The 14,668-nt window shown below is 29.9% G+C and overlaps 1 protein-coding gene across 3 annotated transcripts; it reads right to left on the bottom strand.

The window, feature by feature from the left end:
• Window positions 1–7,258: 7,258 nt before the first annotated feature.
• On the bottom strand, window positions 7,259–10,541 carry LOC111304320 (UPSTREAM OF FLC protein (DUF966)). Of its 3 annotated transcripts, XM_022900862.2 has the most exons (5): window positions 10,406–10,541; window positions 10,055–10,317; window positions 9,598–9,667; window positions 8,619–9,497; window positions 7,259–7,676 (listed from the first exon to the last, which is right to left on the bottom strand). In XM_022900862.2, exons 2-5 carry the CDS (start codon window positions 10,293–10,295, stop codon window positions 7,667–7,669), a joined length of 1,200 nt encoding a protein of 399 aa, XP_022756597.2. In that variant the 5' UTR covers window positions 10,296–10,317; window positions 10,406–10,541; the 3' UTR covers window positions 7,259–7,666. The 3 variants fall into 3 exon arrangements, with proteins under 3 accessions (XP_022756597.2, XP_022756596.2, XP_089598720.1); XM_022900861.2 differs by having other exon boundaries at window positions 10,055–10,410; XM_089742594.1 differs by lacking the exon at window positions 7,259–7,676 and having other exon boundaries at window positions 8,615–9,497; window positions 10,055–10,415.
• Between the last annotated feature and the right edge of the window lie 4,127 nt (window positions 10,542–14,668).

Here is a 14,668-nt window from a genome sequence, read left to right as displayed (position 1 = left end):
CAATGAAAGTTAATGTCAGATTTATACACATTCACAAATAATTGTATTACAAAGGACAACACATTGCATTTTGAAACATTAATTATGCAAACATTCCACTTAAAGTTGAAATGTAACGGCTTCTGTTCAATCTGATTTGCATCAATTACTGGTTAGGGCTAGTAAAATCCAAGAGGCGATGAAAAACAAGCCACATTGGCCTTTTAACAGCACAGCATTCTTGCTGGAAGTATGCATGGTTTTCAGCTGCTAGTACTCACCCAGAAGTTTCAGTTAGACAAGATTACTACATTCTGCTGTTACTTATCATCATAAAGACAATTCGCATCTTTCTGAGAGAGAAGAGGAAGATAAGTTACTAATTTTGGAGTGGTTCAAATCATTTTGTTCATGTGCAACCAAGAAAAGAAGGCTCATGGAAAAAAGGCAATTAATGGACAGGATATAACTCCTTGTCTTGTTCCTATAATATGTTGAATTTCGTCAGCACACTCTTTACATAGGTTAGGGAGTATACAATAGCTTAATTTACAATTACTTTGTCGAGCAAAGGGCTCTTTCTTCTGATCTGCCTTAAGACCTCAAATTTTATCTTATGTTTTCTTCCTTGTCTCTTCTAATTGACAAAGCCTATAGTTTGTTGACAAAACTAGTCAATATAATCTGCAGAATTGTCAGCTATAGCTAAAAATAAATGTAATGAAAAGACATCCTTCTGGACATAGCTTGAAAGTGGGAGAAACTACAATTTTCAACCTATGAAACATCCTGGTTGAAACATGAGATTATCAACCATTCGATTTTATAACATATTCTAAGTAACTAACTCTAATGTGGTCTTGGATGGTGCATAGAATTTCAATATAGATAAGACAAGAACAACAAGATTTGCAGCAACTAAATACAAGATAAACCCACCTATAGACCAAAGAAACAATGGGAACAGATATAAGAAAGAAGGGGAATAACATTCGCAAGAATGCAGTTTTCTGTTCCTTGACTTAGCAATTAAATGACCTACAGTTTATGAGATTACAAATCTTCCTACTTCTAAAACCAAAAGAATTTATCATACATTCAACAGCAACAGTATAGTTTAATTAAATTCAATATAATATATATGCTTCTAAAGGAGTATGCATGTCCAAGTCATCTACTCACAGCAGCAGTATTTGCTCTTACTGCCTTCTACAGATATTTCAAGGTTTTAACACTAGCAATTTCTCACAAGAAGTGACATATTTTTCTTAGAACATATTAGGCCTTTGTTTTGCAGTCAAAACCCTGCTTAGTTTCTAAGAAACTACATGGCATTTTGGGTTTGAACTCCACAATGCAGAATATGAATCAAGAAACATGAAGGGAATATAGCTGCTGCCTAAAAACCTGATGAGTCACTAATTTGATCGACTTTATCAGTAATTTTTAATGTTCAAGAGATTACGATTCCAGATTTACCTTCTCCTTAGCATTTCAATCAACAAATGAGGACTGGAGAAATAATAACTATATATATGTGAAAGATGACATTTTCATGAAAAGGAAACACTACTCGAACTGTTAATGGCATGTTTCTGGTAGAACAAAAACAACATTCTGAAAGACCTATTAGCCAACAGCAGTTAACATAAACCAACACAGGAAAAATCTTCAAAATCAAAGGATGATGCTCCTAAGTAGCAAACTTAAATCTTCATATTATAGACAAGAAAAATATTTTTTCCTAATAATATGGTGCCAAATCCTTTCCTCATGAATTGATTATACATATTCCCTTCCTATGTGGTATCTGCAGAGTTCCATTAATTATATCACAATGAACAGATATAAAACCAATGCTAATTATCGTCACACAACAAGGCTTGACAAGTCTCAGAAGTTCCAGCTGGAGCAAAAACTAGGAGTCAACTCTATATCTAATCCTCTATATGTCTTTGTGAACTAGAAATGAATAAATCAATGAAAGGACAAGGAAGAAGAGTAAGAAAATTATCTTCTGTGTCACCTACATTGCCTAATACTCCGGACTTACAAGTATGTACTAAAGTTATCTACAATGACTTGCATCAAAAAGTAACCAAAAAAAAAAGTTATCTGCAATGACCAGCCCCCTTTATCTCGAATTCCACTTCTCAGTAGCAGAGACCCCATTAACTTTCCACTTAAACTCTTGCTCAAAGTAAATCAAATCAAACTTTTGTTTGGCCAACAAATCAAATCAAAACTTCAAATGGTAGATAAGAATCATTTTTCAACCGCATTAGCTTTTTGAAAACAACTTAAGCATTCTGAGCTTCAAATGATTATCGTGTTCAAATAGAACTAAGGCCGGAATTCCTGTAAAGCAGAGAGTATATATAAGCAACAACATTGTCTAAAAACCAAAATAACCTTATTGTCTTGGATTTTGCTAAGAGCCCACAATACAATTACTAATATATCTTAATATTAAAAAAAGATTATATTATCCTTTTCCACATTCAATAAGATAACAAACCAGAATGTTAGGTGGAAAGAACGTCTTGAAAGTCAGATTAGGGATCCTTATTATATGTTCCCAAATGCATTTTCTATGTATCAACATATATAACACCAATATGATGTAAATCGTAAAGCCAGTCAAATCTTCCAAAATTGAACTCAACCCATGAACTGAAAATCTGTCAACTGCTAACAGAAATTTAAATATCTGCCATGCCATGAATGATCAACTAAAGCAAAAATCAATACAACACATAGGGATAATAAAAAATAACAAAAGTCAAGAGTTTGATACAGTGAGGCAATAAACCTTGAGAAAAGAAAAACATACCATTCATCCTCTTGGAAAGGTCATCCCACCAATCAACAGACCGTTCCTTCTCTGAAGAACCAGAAGCATTTTCTTCAGGTTTCTTCTCTACCTTCCTTCGTTTCTTTAACCCTCTTACAGGACCCATGAGCCCAAAAAAGACACCCAATTGAATCCAAAAACAAAACCCACTAACTTCAACAAAACAAGAATTATAACAACTATATCAGAATTCATCAAAAAGACCAAAACCCATTAATCATAAAACTATAACATTTATCATAAACCATATGACAAAGAGAAATAAAAGGATCAAGAAGGAATAGTGACAAGCAACATTCAATAACTACACATGAAAGAAACATAGTAGCTTTGAGTTTAATGGCTTTGAAGGCATGCGAAAAAAGGAGAAAATTTGATGAAATAGGAATGGCAAATAAAAGAGAATCTATATAGTTTTTCATGTTTACCTGAAGAGAAATGTACAGGGAAGTAAACAACTTGGAAAGTGTTTGTTCTAAGGCAATGTGGCAACAGAAACAAAAGACATGGGCATTGGAATTTGGCAGAGACGATCTTTTTTTCTTTATAACTAATACTAAAACACGCTTAGATTTTCAGCAGGAAGAAACGAGAGGCTCTTGTGTTGAGCTTATGGAGAGGTTCCCTCAAAATCGAGAGATACATAAACAAATTTTTTACATGCCTTGACTCCATATGGGGATGATAAATGACTTGGTATGCTAATGTGTAAATAGAATGACTAAAATGCCATCAGGTTTAATTTGGTTCCTGAAGTGGTAAATGGGGTGAAAGTCAGTAACAGATGGTCAGAAGCCGAACGTAGCCTGTTGTGGTTAATTTGGTCATTATGCATATGCTTAACATTACAAGGTGATTTGACACGCAAAAAAAAAAAAAAAAAACCCTGAATCGTAATGTAGTTATTTGTGTAATATTTAAAAAAATTATACTTAATAAATTTGATATTAAAAATTTAATATATTTTCTATTTTATTTAAGTTATGATTTTTTTATAAAAAAAGAAAAATGTTTTTATCAATCCAAAGAAGTTTTTTTGCTTGCTACCAATCATCTTTTATCTAATAGCAACAAGCATAATAGTTTTGGCAAACTTAGTTTGTTCTTTAAATTTTTTTAGTTATGTTGTTAGTTACACGTGCAAATTAAACGAAAACATCCAATTATGTCTTATATATGTTTATTTTACATTCTTTGTCAATTGAAATTCATATAGGATAATGGGTAAATTTTGGACATTAGTTAGGTGTTCTAAGAAATCAAATGGGGGTAAACAATGTTATTGTCACCTTAATTTGATGCTTAGATTAAACTACATTAAATTTATTTATAAATAGTAATGATAATTTAATTCGTATCCAACAAGTTTCGATTCAATTTTTTATGATTAATTTTTTTTTTTACATTAGATTTTGAGTTGAAATCAAAATTTAGATAAATTCGTCCCGTCCTAACTTAATATATATAAAAAATATTATTTTTTAATTATTTATTTAATTTTACATTTATATATTTATATTAAAAAATAATATTTTATTAATTTTGAATTAGATCAAATCAGATATAATTTTATACAATGTCGGATTGAATTTGAGTATTAAAAAATAAAAAAATTATCAAATCAAGTCGAATCAAATTTGATTATTACTGATATAAAGTTAGGTCGAATTTGAAACGAGTAAAAATTCATTCTGATCCGATCTGTTGTCATCTCTATTCATGAATTGAATTGTAACCTTAAATTGATGCTTAAACTTAACTACATTAGATTTGTTTACGAATTAAATTAGTTTAGATTAAGCTAATTGTCTTTAAAATTTGATATTGTATGAGCTGACAAATCAAAAAAATACTTAATTATTATTTAAAATAATTAAAATATTTAAAAATTATTTTTATATCAATATTATATATATTTAAAATTACTTATTAAATTAAAAAAATTTATTCATTAAACAAAAATTTAATCCGAATCGGATACTAATGTTGTGCTGAGACTAGACTACATTCCTCAAACAACATTATTACGATTATTAATATATTATAATATTCATGGGACCTTTTTTTTTTTTTTTTGGAGCTTAGGGTTATGAACTGATAATAATGTTTGCCTTTTTCTTGCAAGCACACTGATTTTTCTAAACTAACACAATCACAGTTCACAGCATTGCTTTGCAATAAGGAAAGTTTTTATATTTTTGCTTCTCCAACTGGTCATATTCCTTTGCAGGAATTTCATCGTAAAAAGTTACCTTGCGTATGGAAACAAAGCCAATGGTCATGCTTCCTTTTAGGCTCTTTGAGCTAGGAGTGGTCATAATTTGATTTTAATTAAATTAATCAATTGAATTAATTTAATTTAATAATCAATTGATCATTAAATTAAATTCAATTGATTATTAAAAATAATTTTAAAGAAATTTTAATTTTTGATTAATTTGATTAAAAAATCAAATTAATTGAATTAACTTAAATTTTAAACGAAATATAATAAAATTTATATATATAACTAAAAATATATGAAATTATTCATTTTATTTTATGTTATTAAAGGTTTTAACTTAATGCTTTGGTATTTGAATATTTTTGTTGAATGATTTTATTTAATTTATTTTAAATATAAAATTAAAAATTAAAAATATAATTTAACTTAATGTATTTTATTATTCGCTTAATCGAAAAAATTAACCGAACAAATTAAATTAATTCTGATCAAATAATTTTTAAAATTAAAAAAATTAATTTAATCAATAAAAATAATATAATATAATTTGATTAATTTAATTCAAAATTAACCGAACCAATATCCCTAATATTGGCTACCTAAGGTTATTCAGATTTTGGCAAAATAATACTGAGTTGAGTGTTGATTTTGGGCTTTGATCTAGCCTGGTCCTGGACCTGAAGCTCTTCACGATGAGGCCGAGTCTTTTACCAAGCTCTTGAAATCGAATGAATATTACTGTCTTGAAAACCAACGTGGGAAGCCGAGAGGAGAAAGTTTCTATGGATTGATTCAAAAATTACCCCCTTTTTTTTTTTTTTTTTGTTTCAAGGGAGGACAATACCTTATTACAAAAGAAAAAAGAGAGACTTGATTCAAAATCAAATCTTTATATCTTTTTAAAAGCTTATGTGACTACTAGGTCACGAAGCGGAAGACCAAAAATTACCCTTTTAGTCATAGACAATTGCAACCGACTTACTTACTGGTTAGCCAACAGTGTTTTAGCCATTCCTCCAATGTTGTGTGATAATGCTATATGTATTGCAATCATCAAAGCTGCAAGCTTTTAGGTTCATTCACATGGAAAGTTGCTAAACAGATGCTCAGTTCAGCACCAGATATTACGCCATCCAACTCTCTTCAAATATTGAATTGCAAGCACTGTTATCATTCATTGGAGAAGATATGCCAAATGGTAGTAGGTAAGGGTGTTAATATCATATAAGATAATATTTTAATTTTTTTTTTAAATATGATAGATATTGATACCAATTATTTCAGTATATTATTTTAGATTTTTTTGATTTAATACAAATATTTTATAAACATATATGAATTTGTACATTATAATATTGTTAATAATTTATAAAATAAATATGTAATATATTAAAAAATCAAATAAATAAGTTTAAAAGCATAAAAAATAATGTCATAAATTTTTAATGATATTTTTAAACATTTAATATGATCTTATGATATTTAAATAAGTATTTTTTATATAAATATTAAGGCAAAAATAAAGAGATGAAAAAAATTAATTAGAACTTTATGATTGTTAAATTTTATAAAAGGAGTATAATTATTTTTTTGAAAAAAAATTAAAATACTTATAAACTTTAGTTTGTAAAAATAAAGTATAAAAAAATAAAAATAAAAATAAAGAAACTTAATTTTTAAAAGTTATTTTACCAATTAATTTTATTTTTATTTGATTAAAAATAATTAAATAACAAAAAAAAATTAAAAATTAAAAAATATATTTTATATTTTTGTATTAGTTGAAAATGTTATTTCGCTAAAATTCATCAAAGCATGCTAAAATTAATAAAAATAATCAATATTATTCGATATTAAATCTAATATAAAAAATTATTATAAAATATATTATATTTTGGTACGACTAAAACGTATCGACTCGTACAACAGATATTGAAACGAAAATAAGTATGTAGTAGGCAAAGCAAATGTTGGAACTTTCTCGGGTACATTCATCAAGTTTCACGTGACAGGCCGGCCGTGAAAACCACAAGTTTCCAGCAATGGAGCAAAAACCAAAGCAGATGATAATACCAGAGATGAAATTCCATTTCCCATGTTTCAAAGTCCAACCAAATTTGAGTCAAAAAGAGCCTAAAGCTACTAGAGTTAATGCCAACTGCCAATTCTCCGAAATTAAGATAAATGAACCCAGTCAACCATTCCCACAAAAATCAAGGAAAGCTCCAAACTGAAATGGACAAATTTACACAATTCAACAAAAGAGTTTTACAAGATTCCCAACCCTACTGTTCCTCTCATTGTGCGGGCTCACCGTGCCGTAGCTTGCAATACATTCGCAAATAGTTTGTGTATGATGTTTCTCCATTATCATTCACTTGTCTCTGTTTTGTTACAAAACTACAAACTACTACAATTCACGTAGCTAAGTTCCAATGAACTATGATAATCTAGACATCATGCCTTTTGCTTCCCATTTGACTATTGCTTCCACTTTCACCACAGCTATCTGCATTTACGTTGCCTTCATTCTTCGTTGACATGGTTTTCAGCTTCCTTGGGTTGCACGTCGCATGCACTCCATCTATCTCTTTTCCTGCCAACTGCAACTACGAGCTCCTGATGATTAAAAAGTTCCCAAATTAATCAAATCAGAGAGAAACAAGTAAAAACAAATCTTGAGAGAGCAATAAGCTTAAAATCTTAACAGAATTTGGTTTTTTTTCTTGTTCCCTCCTTCAATCCTAGCACTAAAGTAGACCATTTATTTATTGAATAAGTTTCTCACAGATATCATTACATTAAACCCCAACTACAAGATTTTAATTCTGGGACCACATGGGATTCCAATATGGATTATTAATGTGGACGGCCAGCATTTAATAAGATCTGTCATTAAATATACAGACGGATGATAGGATATTGAAGGCAAACACATACATTCCTGTACATGATACAATTTGATTATATCTGTGCAACAACATGAATAGCTTGAGCTGGCTTTCTGCCAAAACCCAGTACGAATCTTACATTCAAGACCCAAAACAGGCCAGCAGGGCCTCGTTCAGAAATAGAATCAATAGTCCAGGGAAGGTAAGATAAAAACCCACTGACTTGCTTTGCTTTCCAGGTAAAGAACAGTTCATTTTTCAACTAAAACTTCAAAGCTAATTTACACATCGTATCATCATCAATGCTTCTTCACTTCAATCTTATCAAGATTTAGTATCTAGTTTATGCCAAAATCTAGAGTTTGCTTAATAACCATTTAGGCTAACTTGTCAAAAAAACAACCAAAGATTAAAACTATTTTGTTTAAATAACAATATCATAGTAATTACAAATAAGAATCCATATTTGACATACAATTAATAAACCATACTACGCACTCAAAATTATTAGTCTGAATTATGATATGGTATGTTATTTTCCAAATTGCTAAGGAAAGTGTTAATTATTCATTAAATTTTAGATTTTGTGCATTAATGAAAGTAAAATTAAAAGTAATTCATAGTTCAAATGCTTAACAAAGAAATTTTGAGCATTAGTTTTAGAAGTTACCTATCAGCATTGTAAGAAGAAGATCTCTTCAAGGCAGGAACTTCCTCTTTCTTGGTCTCAATTAAGCTCCCACTAAAATACTTTTTATCTTCCAACTTTACCCTTGAAGAGCTCCCAATTTCCTTATCAATCCTTGCTTCTTTCCCAACGTGGCTACAATTTCCTGCTCCGCGTGGTAACCTCGATTTATAGTGCCCAATCAACGAGAAACCTTGATCCCTATCCGAGCTGGGCCTGCAGTCCTTAAACGAGATCGAACCGCAGGATATCAACTGCATCAATACAGAGGATGCCTTCATTCTCCCACTTGGGCAACTCTCAGCCGTCCGACTCAAGTTATCTTCTTTACTACCACCATTGCGTAATCTCAGCCGTCCATCAGCTTTCAACAAGGATTCCAATGTCTCCGGACTCGAATCCGTTGGTGGAGGCCAAATTTCTTCGCTACTCAGCTCCGTAGTCTGATTCTGCTCCAACTCTTGACTTTGACTTTGCAGCTCTTCAATTTCCGCTTCCTCAACCACCGGTTTTTTTCTTCTTCTCTTAATATCATTAGTCTGAGTCGAGGCATCAGCGGCGAGTCTTCCGGTTGACTCGGAGTTTGACTCAGCCTTATAGACTTTGTACTCTTGGATATCAATAGAACTCCAAGATTGATTCTTCCACCGTCTGATTGAAGGAAAATCATCATCGTTCTCGGATTTTTGAGACTCTGGCGGTTTTGTTAATCGAAAAGAAGACGACGCTGTTTCAAGGGATTGAGGCTTTATCGAGTGGTCGAGAATCTCCGATCCTTTGAGAACGTATTCATGGCCGTGAGATGGGTAAATAAAATCGTCCTCTGCTAAATCGTGCCAAACGAAGCCGTTTTTGTAACTCCTGATTTAAAAAAAAAAAAAAAAAAAACTGCGATATTAATATCGGACGGTGAAGGTAAATGGTAATCTGATCAACGGTTGGGAATAAATGTGAGTGTCACCTTTTGGAGGACCAAGAGTATAAACTTGCCATGCCTTTGCCTCGAAGGAGGTTCAGGCGGTTGATTACATCTGAAGAAAAAAGAAAAGATAATATTTTTAAGTCAAATTGCATGCATGAAAAATGTAAGAAATGTAGGAAAACCCAGAACTTTTCTCAGCATCCAAACAAAGGGAAGAAAGTTTTGATTGGAAAAACAAGGTAAAATGAAAGCTTTTGAAATTTCGAGAAAATAGAAAGTTCGCTTTTTGTCAGCTGAGTATAACCATTTGGCAGAAGGAATTTTTTGGAACATAAAAGCAAATTCAAAATTTCGAACTCCTCTTTAATTTTCTTAGAAACCAAGCAGGGATTGAAAAAGAAAAAATGAAGTTTTTCCAATTTTGATGTTCTTTTCTTCACTTTAAGACGAAACCCAGAAAGCAACCGAAGTCCTTTAGGAGGTTTAATTGTCTTACCTTTGAGATAAAGTCCATCATTAGAAGAGAGAGGAACTTCCATGAAATGAGGGTGTTCAAACTGACCATTTCTAGACAAATAGTAAACAACAGCAACTTTTTTTTCAGTACTGGAAGACTTGGTTTTGTGAGGCTTGGGTTCAATCCAGACTTTGTTTCTTTCTGGGCTTATTTCTCTCTCTTTCCACTTCCTTGAAACAACCCCAAGCTCTGTCGTTCTTCCTCTGGAACTGACCGCCATTGCACTTTCTTTTTCTCTCTATCTAAAAAACCAACAACAAAAACAACAAAAGAAACAGAATCAGAAATTACAAAAGGGAAACAGAAAGAGAGGGAAGAAAGTGATTTTACCCGATGCAGAGGGGAGGAAGTGAAGAGAGAAGAAATGGGTGGATTTGGATTTTATAGGAAGGGGAGAGAGTTCAACATGGGCATGCGGCAGACAACAGCTAGGAAACAAATACGGGCTGTTTTGATTTCAGTTCTCGCAGTAGCATAGACAGTCAAATTCCTTATTCATTTGCATCTCGTAGATTTGCAAAATGCTAGAGCAAACGGTGCCGTTCTACCTCACATTTTATTATTTTAATTAATGTGCTCGGCCTACTTTTGGGTATGTGCTTTTAACGGACTCTTAAATACTATAATCTTATAATATTTGCAACCTTTTAATTATTACAGCTGGCGGATTCATTGTTCATGGTTATTTTTAAAAATTAAGAATTAAAACTAAAATTTTTTATTGGATACTTAAAATTTTTTTAAATGAAATTTTTTAAAAATTAAAAAATAAAAAATTTCAACCGAACATTTTAAAATTTTTGTAATTGATACTTCAAAGATTAAAAAATAAAAAATTTTATTATTGGATATCTTAAAATTTTTCATGGAGACTTTTTTTATCAACAAAATTAATAAATTTTGTTAATAAAATTAGTAAATTCACCCATTAATTTATATATATATATATTATAAACAAACAATTGCATGCCATAACGAAACATAGGATACTAGCACTAATAATTAACAATTAATTTAATCAACAACATTATCTATTGACGCATTTGAAAAAGTCGGATTTCAAATAATTTTTTTTATTAAAAATGTTAGTTGATGTATGATAGTATTGATTAAGGTGATATTTAAAAAATTTTATTAAATTTATCAAAAATAATGTATTAAATTTAAAAAATTTTGGTTAAATAATATTTTAATTATTTTTAAACAATGTTTATAAATCTTCGATTAATCAAATTCTTTAAAAAATTAAAAAAATTAATGAATTTCACTCTCGTCACGAGTTCTGACTTGGAGGCTATTACATGGAGAATAAAAGAATTAATTGATTAAAAAAGTTTTAAAATTCATTGGAAATTTGTCAACAACTTGGGTGGTTTCCAAAGCAAGTTGGACGAAATTCTGTGACCTGTCTCCTACTATTTCGAAGTCCAAGCTGGCCTTTGCTTCTAACAGTGAAAAAGGCTGCAACATCCTTAAATTCAATGAAGATGACGACCCTTTACACATATGAGCATGATCCATCAACTTCTCCGCCAGCCTAAAAAATCTTCACTTCAATTTCTTTTAGGTTCGGATTTGATAATTTATGAATTTGTATTACATAAAATATTAATAATTTATATATTTTATTATATTATATTTCATATAAAAATTATATATAATAATTTATATTAAAAATATAAAATATATTTTTATGATTTTATTATATTTATTTATAATTTTTATAAAATTTTAAATTATATATTATTATATTATATCATCATATTTTATTTAAAATTATAACATTTTTGTTGGAAATTGTAAAACTTCTCAAATTCAAAAAACTTTCCAAGAAAATTCAAAACAGTTTGAAAGAAAGATTATTTATTTTTAAAAAATAAAAAATAAAATGAGTTAGACTTCATATTTTTGAAGGTCCACACCTAAGTTTGACTAAATCAGTGATGATTGCGCTGTTAAACGACATGTCGTTTGATTTATTTTAGGGAACTAGAAAATTACGGTAAAAGTTAAAAATAAAATAAAAAAGAAAAGTTACAGTGGAACTACACCCACGTGGCAAATGGAACCACGACAGATGTGGGAGATTAAAGATTTTGCTAATCAGATTGGGCGGACTGATCCAACAGTTCAGATCGAAAGGCCACAGTTTGATGCGGTACTTATGATCTGCAACTAGATGTAACCAAATCTTTTGGTGATCTAAGGGGATGTGATTAGATACGACGGTGGAGGTTTTTCGTTTGAAATTGAGTCTACAGCGGGAAACAAGGTTTATCTTAATTATTATTTCTGATTTTATCAAATCAATTTCATCGTCGATTTAAATAAATTAAAGAAAATTTGATCCGTAGTCCAAATAATCGGCAAAAAGGTCTATTTCTCATGCAAAGGCACGTGGATATAGATGCGAATTTGAGTCCTTTGAGGGCCCGAAGGCAGTCTGCTCCAAGTTGTGTCAAAGTGTCAAGTCAACATGTCCCCACCCTTGTACAAACTGGGGATGTAATTTTAATATTTTCATCAAAACCATGATTTATTTATTTTTGATATTAAAGTAAATTTCAACTCACTTCTTTAAATAAAAAATACATCAAAACCATCATTTTTATTTTAAAAAAAAATGTGGTGCCAAATGTTCGGATACATTATATAAATTTTGAATTAAACAGCTTTAATTTTATAATTTTTGTTGAAAAAAAAATACTATAGAACATTTTTTTAAATTGGAAATCGTGCAATTATAACTAGAAAAAAGATGGTAGATGGATATGGCAAAGGACTTATCATATCGTGTTTAATGTGTATTCAAATGAGAAACAAAATGTTTAACATGTGATTATAAACGTGCAAAGGCATTTGCAACGGGAAATTTGTACCCACACTGATCAATTTCGGTTGCTTTTCTCTTTATAAAATAAAAAAAATCTTTTAAATCGAGTTTTTCTATATATTTTTTTATATAAAAAATAATAATTTGAAATAAAAATATTATAAATATTAAATTTTGTTCCATAAATTCAAGTCAATGAGAACATTAGATTAACTGTTCTAGAAAATTAAACATTAATTTTCTAATGATCTAGCTTTTCCACTCATGAAAGTGTCTTTTATTTTGGTCTTGGACGATTCTATGATCAAAATTTCCAACCTTTCTTATATAAAGTAGTAATTGAATACTCAAGCTACAAATTAAATAAATAATAATGTTGTTATCAGGTTCTTAGAGTATTTATATTTTTCTATATCATTTAAAGAAGAAATTTTGTTTAGACTGTTTTGAGTTTGAATTGTCTTTTTTTTTATATATAATATATAGTATAATTATTCAGTGATTAAGTTAAACCATGTTCTTAACTGTTAAGACAAGCTTGCGCATCATGTTCTTCCGCCAATTTTTGACCATTAATTCATTGAAAAGTACATGCTTTCTAGCAAATTTCAGAGAAACAAAATGTAATAATTACTTATATATGTAACCAAATGAAACAGAATTTCGAAATGATTATTATGAATTAGATGGATGATTTGGTGAACAAAGTGTAAAAGTTTTGAAACTTGGTTGATAGAGGTACAGGCTCGAGTCCAAATTACTTTTTAGTACTTGGGAATTTGTTTGATTATGTCTGTTGAAAAAATTGTAGGGAGATTTGTCAGAGTTCACGATAGTAAATCAAAAAGTCTATACATATATATATAAAATATCTCATTTAAATTTTTTAGTGATGTGAGATTTTTTATTTATATGTAAATCTAATCTCAATAATTTTTTTTTTATTTACTTGTGAGTTTTGATCAAAGTTTCATCTCGATTCTCTCGTGTAGATAAGTTCTATCAATACCTCATTTGAGTCAGGTAACCTCACATTTAGTACACTTTTAGGCCAAGCCACAACATTTAACTTTACCACATACATCGCTCATTTAAGTGTTTCATTTCTGTATATTATTATATACTCACTGCATCCAAGTTAAACTTTATATAATACTGACGTTCAAACATATAAAGTTGATGGACGTGGTTAACCTCTGATCTACCAACAATGGTTTTGGCAAGACGGTCTCTCATTCTCTTGATCAAAAGTATGCCTCTTAATTTATGTGATCATTGTTTGTTTGACAAGTATCGTAGAGTTTCTTTTCTTAAAAGTTATTAGAGAAAAGAAAATAAATTGAAATCGCTTAATTTTAACGTATGTAGTCTCATTAAAGTTGAGTCATTAGGTGGTAGCAGATATTTTATTACTTTTATTGATAATGGTTTACGTAAGACTTGCATGTATATATTGAAAAACAAAAGCAAAGTATTACAATATTTTCAAAAATTTCATGTCATGGTGGAAAGGATGATATGGCTGCCTTTGAAATATATTCGGACTGATAATGGTAGGGACTATACATTCAAAAACTTTGAAAAGTATTGTTTAAAGTATGAGATCAAATATGAGATTATAGAACCTAGAATACCATAGTATAATGGTATAGCTAAAAGAATAAATCGCACAATTATAAAAAAAGTTATATGTATGTTAAGGATGTCGAAATTATTAAAGCCATTTTAGGGTGAGTAGCCAATACAGTTTGTTATTTGTT

Source organism: Durio zibethinus, chromosome 13 (genome assembly GCF_047325235.1).
Source record: "Durio zibethinus cultivar Kanyao isolate XHJ-2024 chromosome 13, ASM4732523v1, whole genome shotgun sequence".
In the NCBI taxonomy this organism is placed as follows: Eukaryota; Viridiplantae; Streptophyta; class Magnoliopsida; order Malvales; family Malvaceae; genus Durio; species Durio zibethinus.
This window is presented reverse-complemented; position numbering and strand designations above follow the sequence as displayed.

Excerpts from the sequence above, each read along its gene's own strand:
- LOC111304320 (XM_022900862.2), bottom strand. The coding sequence starts at position 10,295 with ATGGCGGTCAGTTCCAGAGGAAGAACGACAGAGCTTGGGGTTGTTTCA. Across the intron at positions 9,668-10,054 it reads TGATGGACTTTATCTCAAAG|ATGTAATCAACCGCCTGAAC; the intron begins GTAAGACAATTA and ends TTTTTTCTTCAG. Across the intron at positions 9,498-9,597 it reads TACTCTTGGTCCTCCAAAAG|GAGTTACAAAAACGGCTTCG; the intron begins GTGACACTCACA and ends TTTTTAAATCAG.